Source organism: Danio rerio, chromosome 20, assembly GCF_052040795.2.
Source record: "Danio rerio strain M-AB ecotype USA chromosome 20, GRCz13ab, whole genome shotgun sequence".
Taxonomy (NCBI): domain Eukaryota; kingdom Metazoa; phylum Chordata; class Actinopteri; order Cypriniformes; family Danionidae; genus Danio; species Danio rerio.
In genome coordinates this window covers 57,027,501-57,037,769 of record NC_141040.1, presented here as the reverse complement: position 1 = coordinate 57,037,769, position 10,269 = coordinate 57,027,501, and the positions used below count along the sequence as shown (strand labels likewise).

The window sequence follows — 10,269 nt, the reverse complement described above, 5'->3', positions numbered from 1 at the left end:
TCGATCTTGCAGATTCGCACTCTATAACATCAGAAAGATCCGACCCTTCCTATCTGAACATGCAGCTCAACTCCTTGTTCAAGCTCTTGTTCTCTCCAGACTGGATTACTGCAACTCTCTACTAGCCGGGCTTCCAGCTAACTCTATCAAGCCTCTTCAACTGCTCCAGAACGCAGCAGCACGAGTGGTCTTCAATAAACCTAAAAGAGCACATGTCACTCCGCTGCTCATCCGTTTGCACTGGCTGCCAGTTGCTGCTCGCATCAAATTCAAAGCTCTGATGTTTGCTTACAAAGCGACTTCTGGCTTTGCTGCTCCTTATCTGCTCTCACTTCTGCAGATGTATGTGTCCTCCAGAAACTTGCGTTCTGTGAATGAACGTCGCCTCGTGGTTCCATCCCAAAGAGGGAAGAAATCACTTTCCCGAACTCTCGCATTCAATCTGCCCAGTTGGTGGAATGAACTCCCTAACTGCATCAGAACAGCAGAGTCACTCGCTGTCTTCAAGAAACCACTAAAAACTCAACTATTTAGTCTCCACTACACTTCCTAATCTGCAATTGCCTCTCTGAATATCACACTAACTGTACCCAAAAAAAAAAACACTAATACTACTAATACTTCCCTTCTTAGACTTTACATACCTGAAACTTGCCTATAGCACTTATTCATTGTTGCTCTTAAGCAGGTCGCAGACCAGAAGCGCCGCTCGGCGCCGCGACACGGCGCAAACATGACAGTTTAAAGTATCACACACCAGACGCGCACATTCGAATGATATTTAACATGAAACTAATCACATGGCGCTCTGTGGCGCGGCTGAAAAATGAACTGCGTCCTGAGCCGTCGCCGCCGACAGCCACCGACTTGCGGCGCCGGTGTGTGTATCCTGATAGAAACCTATGTTTAGAATTCTAAAATACATGGCGCTGCGCGGTGCGCCGCCGAGCGCCGCTTCTGGTGTGCGACCTGCTTTAGTTGTGTAAATTGCTTCCTTGTCCTCATTTGTAAGTCGCTTTGGATAAAAGCGTCTGCTAAATGACTAAATGTAAATGTAATATCCTAATAATTTCTGACAAAAATCAATCATTTTAACTCATGAAATACTTTTTTTTATGCTCTAGTGCCCAAACTCAATCCTGGAGGGCCGGTGTCCTGCATATTTTAGTTCCAACCCCAGTTAAACACACCTGAAGCAGCTAATCAAGCTCTTTTTAGGTAGACCATTTCAATGTGGTCATGAGATTGGCCCATAAACCTTCAACGCAATCTCACCGCAATTCGTAACTTTTTGATTTAGTGGCCAGTTCTTATGAATCCGTACGATCTAATTTGTACAATTTAGTACGATTTGCTCATCACCCAATGGCGGTTGGGGTTAGGGTTGTTGTTGGGTGCGACGCCTCCTTTTTAAAATTATACGAATTCGTATGAATTAGCCACTAAACTGACAAAACGTAAAATACTTACGTTTCCTCGTGAGATCAGGCTGGAATGTTTCCTGCTTGGTATCAAACTCTTTCAGAACTGTAACGAGAGGCAATTCAATCATATCTTCATGTTAAAACAGCAATCATAACACTATCAATATGAGGCTCTTGTTGGATTCTCGGAAGCTCTAGAAATTAAAAATGTAAAACAGGGAATACGTTGGGACCAATGTTTTTTGTTTACATCCCTCAAAATAGTCTATACTTAAAAACTTCCAGGCAGGTGTGTTGAAGGAAGTTGGAGCTAAACTATGCAGGACTCCAGCCCTTTAGGACCACGTTTGGGCCCCTGCTCTAGGGTCACAAAAAATAGGTAAAGTCTAGATCAGTGGTTCTCAAACTGTGGTACGTGTACCACTAGTGGTGTGCAGGCTTCCTTTTAGTGGTACTTAGGGGAATCGCTTAATAATTAAAGTTAAAAAATGAACACACGGGGCGAGGCAGTGGCGCAGTAGGTAGTGCTGTCACCTCACAGCAAGAAGGTAGCTGGTTCGATCCTCGGCTCAGTTGGCGTTTCTGTGTGGAGTTTGCATGTTCTCCCTGCCTTCGCGTGGGTTTCCTCCGGGTGCTCCGGTTTCCCCCACAGTCCAAAGAGATGCAGTACAGGTCAATTGGGTAGGCTAAATTGTCCGTAGTGTGTGTGTGTGTGTGTGTGTGTGTGTGTGTGTGTGTGTGTGTGTGTGTGAATGTGTGTTTCCCAGAGATGGGTTGCAGCTGGAAGGGCATCCACTGGGTAAAAACTTGCTGGATAAGTTGGCGGTTCATTCCGCTGTGGCGACCCCGGATTAATAACGGGACTAAGCCGACAAGAAAATGAATGAATGAATGAATGAATGAATGAATGAATACACTTTTAACCCTTTGTATAACACCGTTGCGATCAGGTTGATTTTAATAGGCTAAATCTTTTATTTTTAATGTTCTAGTGTTTGTTATGTATTCTACCATTTGAAGCTAATTTCCTCCAAATATTTGTAACGGATGTTGGGCGTATCCTGTATTTTTATATCCCAGGTATAGTTTAATCCCTTGCGTTTCTGACACTGAACGCCTGCTTTAACCTGCAGTAAGCAGATCGAATTTCTAATTTGAATATGTAAATCCAATTCATATATCTGAAATACAAGTTAATGTTTAGATTTCAAAGATATAGAAATAAGTCATACTGTATGTACAGTTGAAGTCAGAATTATTCGCCCACTTTGAGTTTTTATTTTTTTAAATATTTCCCAAATGATGTTGAACAGATTCAGGAAATGTTCACAGTGTGTCTGATAATATTTTTTCTTCTGGAGAAAGTCTTATTTGTGTGATTTCGGCTAGAATAAAAGCAGTTTTTAATTTTTATTTTTTTTTAATTTATTTTTATTTTAAGGTCAATATTATTAGCCCCTTTATGCTATTTTTTTTGATAGTCTACAGAACAAACCATCATTATACAATAACTTGCCTAATTACCCTAACCTGCCTAGTTACCCTAAGATAAAATAAATCCGTTATTAGAGATGAGTTATTAACACTATTATGTTTAGAAATGTGTTGAAAACTCTCTGCTCTCCGTTAAACAGAAATTGGAAATGAAATAAACAGGGGGGGGCTAATAATCCTGACTTGAACTGTACATGCATCATATAGTTCAAAATTTCTCAAAAAGAGTTTATATATATATATATAAATATGATGACATATAGCCTATATTTATGAAGTCCAAGAAACAGGTTTTGATGAATAGGATGCTTTTTGATGGTACTTTGCACTTAAGCACAGCAGTTTTCTTTTACTTTTTAAGAACCGCCGTAATTTTTAATTAACGTTTAAAAGCACATTTTAATTTAAACGGTGCCGTTCATTTCTTTTTACCTGTAAGCAGGGTACAGTGTTAATGTTCAAACTATTTATAATGTTTAAAGGGGCTGACAAAAATAATATTCATAATAATAAGAAATAATCTGCCAGGTTTTTGAACTGTGCAGAGCTGTAGCTGCTTAATCAGGCCCGATTTGCTGCTGTATTTCAATACTGCTCATTGTGGCGGTACTTGGAGAGACAATTTTTTTCTGAGGTGGTACTTGGTGAAAAAAGTTAGAGAACCACTGGTCTAGATCGTATACGCTGTCTTATTTTATTAATATTATTAATATTAATATTATTTTATATTATATTATTTTATTATGGCACTGTATAACAATAATTATTTATTTATACATTACTGTGACAGTTGGGCTGAAGGGTAGATGTTAAAAAATACAATGTATTGGGTAATTTAATAGATAACATAAATTATACTCTGTACAACTACTGTTTTTACCTTGCTGTGACGGTTGGGTTTAGAGTTGGGGTGGGCGTAGACGTTTATAAAACACAGTAAATTGGAAATTTCATAAATAATTCTTGTTAACTTCCGGCTGCATTCACATCCGATCTAGCAAAACACCCAAAAAAAGGTTTGTAACATATACAGTTGAAGTCAGGATTATTTGCCCCCTTCAAATTCTTTTCTTCTTTTTTTAAATATTTCCTAAATGATGTTGAACAGATTCAGGTAATGTTCACAGTATGTGTGATAAAATTTGTTCATCTGGAGAAAGTCTTATTTGTTTTATTTCGGCTAGAATAAAAGCAGTTTTTAATTTTTTAAACACCATTTTAAGGACAAAATTACTAGCCTAAAATATCTGCCTAAATAACCTTATTACCCTAGTGAAGTCTTTAAATGTCACTTTAAGCTGTATAGAAGTGTCTTGAAGAATATCTAGTCTAATATTATTTACTGTCATCATGACAAAGAGAAAATATATCAGTGATTAGAGATGAGTTATTAAACTATTATGATTAGAAATGTGCTGAAGAAATCTGCTCTCTGTTAAACAGAAATTGGGGGAAAAAATAAACAGGGGGCGAATAATTCTGACTTCATCTGTATAAACTTCACTAATTATTGCGTTTCAGTGTAAATAAATGCACTGTTGATGTTTTTATAGTGAAAAACATTTTTGTCAGTGTTAATAGGTGATAAAAGGCAGAATTATTAGAATTATTGTATTGAAACTGTTGTTAAAATTGAAGAAAACAAAACACTGTTTTTAAAACAGCACTCAAATAAAATTTTTACAGGAGGGTGAATAATTTAGTATATTATTTACTGCTTGTCCATGTTAGTTAACATTGACATTGAATAACAACTGTAGATGTATTGTTGATATATATATATATATATATATATATATATATATATATATATATATATATATATATATATATATATATATATATATATATATATATACACACACACAACCTGACAGTATCGCCTATCCAGGTATTAAGAGCAGCAGATAATAAAGTTGATGATCTGGTGTCAGAAGTGTCTCATATGAAAGGTAAAGGCCTCTAGATTTTGCTGATTTGAGCTCAATAAAATCTGATCATGTCTTGATGTTGACTGATTTGATGAGGACAGTGCGGTCTGACTCTGCTCAGACTAAAGTCTCATCACTGAACAGAAATAATGTCCAGTATAGAATATAAAGTCCTGCTGCAGTGGAGACAGAATGAATATTGTGTCTGACTCCATCATGAGCTTGGAGGACTGCATCCATACATCTCTGACATGACTCAAATCACTGATTAATAAAGTCATCTGGAATGAAGAAGAAAGCGTTCAGCAGGACTCCCAGAGCTCATCAAGAGTCTTTGTGTTTATTTTCAACTCCTCCTCCTTCATCAGCTCAATAATGTTCATGTCTGGTGACTGGGCTGGCCAATCCTGGAGCACTCTCTGCTTTCAGGAGCTTTGATGTGGAGGCTGAAGTATGAGGAGCGCTATCCTGCTGGAGAATTGACCCTTTCCTGTGGTTTGTAATGTAATGGGCAGCACAAATGTCTTGATCCCTCAGGCTGTTGATGTTGATCATCCACTCTGCAGATCTCTCGCACGCCCCCATACTGAATGTAGACCCCAAACCATGATGTCTCCTTCACCAAACTTGACTGATTTCTGTGAGAATCTTGGTCCATGCTGGTTCCAGTAGGTCTTCTGCAGTATTGGTGATGATTAATGCAGATCAGCAGATGATTCAGCAGAGAAATCCACCTTCAACACTTCCAAATCATCAACTAGAAGACAAGTTATTGATCCACCACAAGAAGACAAGTCAGGTAGTGTGTGTGTGTTTATATATTATCCATTGTTTCATGTTAACAAATCCATCTTTATTGTAAAGTGTGACAGAACAGAATGTAGATTATTCAGTGTTTTGGTTTTATTTTGGCACCGCAGCGCCCTGTTCAGTGGGCGGAGCTTAAAGGGAAACACCCTTGATCACATGACAGTGGAGCACCAATGAGAAACACAAAACACACTCTCAATCACATTATTGCTGTCACTCAACTTCAGCATCAGCCGATAAGGATCATCTCTGTGATTGGACAGGAATGGTGGTGGGCGTGGCACTCAGTGGGCACTCTTTTGTCATTGGCTGAAAGTCTTTTGATGAATACTGGTGACATTAAACAGCAAGTCTCATCTGTTAACAATAGTTTCTGCGTTCAGACGCGTGAAATAACAGTGAGAAATATAGTCGTCATAACAATTGTTAATAAAAAATTCTCAGTATAACTAATGTTAAAGTATATTGATTAATAAATGTAGTCAAAAAGCTAATCTTAGTGTTAACTTACTAATAAAAAAGTGTGTTTATTTTTGAATGAATGAAATCTTGTTGTAAAGCGTCACACTTTCAAGTAATGTTTATAATAAAGTGCCACTAGTTAACACTAATGCTTTAATAACTCTGGTTTAAAGTACTGATGATGTGTTGGTGCCAGTGGAGTAGTGGTTAGTGCGTCGCTGCACTCCGGTGCTCACAGTGACCCGAGTTCGATTCCTGCCTCATGGTCCTATGCCGATCCTTCCCCTCTCTGCTCCCACACTTTCCTGTCAATACTCTCATTACTGTCCAATCAATTAAGGGTGAAAACCCCAGAAAACAAATAGTTATAAAAAATACAGATAATGTCTATTAAAAATATGAATTAAAACATCTTGATTTTAATGCAGATATGCTGAATAAATGCTTTAGAAGTAGGGGCATATAATATTAATCAAGTACAATAAAATAGAGATTTTAGTTCAATTTAATTACATTTTTTTTTAAATAATTATTTTTTAGGGGTTTTCAGCTTTATTGACAGCACAGCGGAGACACAGAGAGACAGGACAGTGTGGGGAGCAGAGAGGAGAAGGATCAGCAAAGGACCTCGAGACGGGAATCGAACTCTGGTGACCGCGAACACCTCGGTGCTATGCGTCGACGCACCAACCACTAGGCCATCTGCACAGACAATTTTTTGATTAATAATAAAATAAAAAAATTCTAATTGGGGCATCTCAGAGCAACACTGTGCATGAATTATCCATTGCCTGATAAAGGGTTAATGGGAGATTCAGTGAGTAATTCATTCCATAAATTCATTCAGAATGATTGATTCATTTAAAAACACAAGTCTTTATACATAACTAGTATAAAATCTGGTTTACTGAGAAATAAAACAAAATGGTTTTGAAATGAATCAGCCCTTTTGAATGAGCCAATTGAATGATTCGGTAAATCACGCCTTTAGGGTGACATGCTATAATTTAGTTGACATTAATTACTATATATATATATATATATATATATATATATATATATATATATATATATATACAGTTGAAGTCAGATTTATTAACTCCCTTTGGATATTATTTTTCTTTTTAATTTTTTTTTTCCAAATGATGTTGAGCAGATTCAGGAAATGTTCACAGTATGACATAATATTTCTTCTTCTGGAGAAAGTCTTATTTGTTTTATTTCGGCTAGAATAAAAGCAGTTTTTAATTTTTTAAACACCATTTTAAGGTCAATATTATTAGCCCCTTTAAGCATTTTTTCGATAGTCTACAGAACAAACCACTGTTTGTTATACAATACTTGCCTAATTATCCTAACCTGCCTAGTTAACCTAATTACCCTAGTGAAGCCTTTAAATGTCACTTTAAGCTGTATAGAAGTGTCTTGAAGAATATCTAGTCTAATATTATTTACTGTCATGATGACAAAGATAAAATAAATCAGTTATTAGAGATGAGTTATTAAAACTATTATGATTAGAAATGTTGAAGAAATCTGCTCTCCGTTTAACAGAAATTGAGGAAAAAATAAATGTGGGCTAATAATTCTGACTTCAACTGTATTCATACATATATATAATTATATATATATATATATATATATATATATATATATATATATATATATATATATATATATATATATATATATATATATATATATATATATATATATATATATATATATATATAATTACATATATATAATAATTTTTTTCTGTTTTCCCAAAACTTTTCCAGGCCTGAAAAATGCCATGTCAAAACTCCATGACTTTTGCAGGTTTTCCATGACCGTATATAATATCCTTTTTTTTCCCATTTTTGATTCACTTAGAAATAAAGCAGTTACACAAATTTTTTAATTTGAATCTGTTTTTAAACTGATTATTTATAAAAAAAACATCTCAACAATTCTAAAAGAAAATATTTTGTTTTAATTTTATGTGCATAAAGTAAAATGTGAAGGATATTTATATTCAATTACGTATATTCTCCCAATGAAAATACAAAAAAAACAAACGTGTCTCTAAATGAATTAGCTCTCTTGAATTAAATGATTGACAATGGTTTAGTGAATCATTCGCTAACCCTTCTATAATTTAATTGACTATATATATATATATATATATATATATATATATATATATATATATATATATATATATATATATATATATACATATACATATATACATATACATACCCCGGCCACGTTTTTAGGTACAACTGTCCAACTGGGTCAGAATTTGGCGTTAACAACATGAAAGCATGGATCCATCCTGTCTTACATCGACGGTTCTGGCTGGTGGTGGTGGTGTAATGGTGTGGGGGAGATTTTCTTGGCACACTTTGGGTCCATTAGTACCAATTGAGCATGGTGTCAACGCCACAGCCTACCTGAGTATTGCTGCTGACCATGTCCATCCCTTTATGAGCACAGTGTCTCCATCTTCTGATGGCTACTTCCAGCAGGATAACACACCATGTCATAAAGCTCAATCATCTCAGACTGGTTTCTTGAACATGACGATGAGTTCACTGTACTCAAATGGCCTCCACAGTCACCAGAGCTCAATCCAATAGAGCAGCTTTGGGATGTGGTGGAACGGGAGATTGGCATCATGGATGTGCAGCCGACAAATCTGCAGCAACTGTGTGATGCTATCATGACAATATGGAGCAAAATCTCTGAGGAATATTTCCAGCACCTTGTTGAATCTCTGCCACGAATGATTAAGGCAGTTAATCATATAGTAAGGTGTACCTAATAAAGTGGCCGGAGAGTATATCTATATATACATATATATATATATATATATATATATATATATATATAGAGAGAGAGAGAGAGAGAGAGAGAGAGAGAAAATAAATAGAAATAAAGCAGTGTTGCTCAGATGCTCAAATGTTTCTTCAAATTTAAATCATTAAAACTGATTTATAAAGATGTTTCAAAATGAATCTGCTGTTTTGAATTGATTGAAGGGAGTTCATGAATGTATTAACCCTTTATAGGGTGAAGCAGCATGTATGCTATAAATTAATTGACGCTAATTACAAAATATGTATAAACTAATATTAAAAACAAATTCATTAAAACTGAAGCAGTGATTATTAACGCTAAACTGATGATTTATGGAGACCGGTTTAGAAATAAATCAGCTGTTTTGAATGAATCATTTGAATGAATGATTCAGTGAATCACTCTTTATTGGGTGAAGAACTATATATGGCAACTTCATAGAAACTGAATACAATATAACTGATTTATATTAAGTCATAAAAGTGCACAAGTCTTGTAATAACCCCAGTAACACCATAGTTTTTCATGTCCGTCTAGTGTCAGTCAGTGAAATACTGAATTATCATTATATAAATAAATCATCCTGCAGCGTCTGTCAGTATTGGACAGCTGTTTCTGAATATGTTCCGCTGTTATCTGACAAATGTTAACAAATGCAAACTTGTTGTAAAGTGTCACCCGAATATCTGCTGTTTATTGTGGATCTGAATGCAATAAGAGTCTCCAGATGCAGAAATGTTCCAAATTAAAGAGCAAAGCGTGTGTGATACCAGACGCTGATGTTAGGGGTGGATAGAAAAGTCATCTCCCTCGTGTGTGTGTGTGTGTGTGTGTGTGTTTTTCTGTTTCTGAAAACTAAAAGAACTGGTCTCCGTCACAAGTATAAAATCAACTTCATCTGCTGCAATAAAAACCATCATCGCCTGGCAAACCAAAGGAGAAACTCATGGCCAAGAGCACAGAATACGGCAGTTTTTGTCAAAAATAATAATAATAATAATAAGATGCACAAATATCCACAGATCGGGTCGCTTCTGTAAATCCATGAGAGTGGCATCTGCTGATTCCAGATCAGATGTGCAGCAGCTCAGAGTGTGTTGTTCAGTGTCTCAGTAAAGTCTGACAGAGATTCACTACGGCCGATGAAACCTGCAGAGAACACAACAGCCTGTCAGGCTGATATGCATCCCATGAAGCAATGCAACAATATTTGAGCTATATTTGTGCTTTCGCAGTTTTTAAATATGTATTAAAAGCAGACGTAGACAGATCGATAGAAATCATTTCAATATTCGTGAAAGATA

At 35.8% G+C, this 10,269-nt stretch overlaps 2 protein-coding genes across 11 annotated transcripts in view; both read right to left on the bottom strand.

Annotated features, from left to right (window-relative positions):
- The window catches only part of pycr3 (pyrroline-5-carboxylate reductase 3), a 540,655-nt gene that overhangs the window by 243,119 nt on the left and 287,267 nt on the right, over nucleotides 1-10,269 (bottom strand). The gene's annotated exons all lie outside the window — the stretch shown is intronic.
- Nucleotides 9,342-10,269, bottom strand: part of phactr1 (phosphatase and actin regulator 1) — a 59,948-nt gene continuing 59,020 nt past the window's right edge. For 9 of the 10 annotated variants that reach the window (XM_087296290.1, XM_087296291.1, XM_087296292.1 and 6 more), the window contains one exon: nucleotides 9,342-10,114. In XM_087296290.1, coding sequence (XP_087152416.1) covers nucleotides 10,099-10,114 — 16 coding nt within the window. In that variant the 3' untranslated portion in view covers nucleotides 9,342-10,098. The remainder of the gene's footprint in view (nucleotides 10,115-10,269) is intronic. The other variant, NM_001353933.1, reaches the window with a different exon arrangement.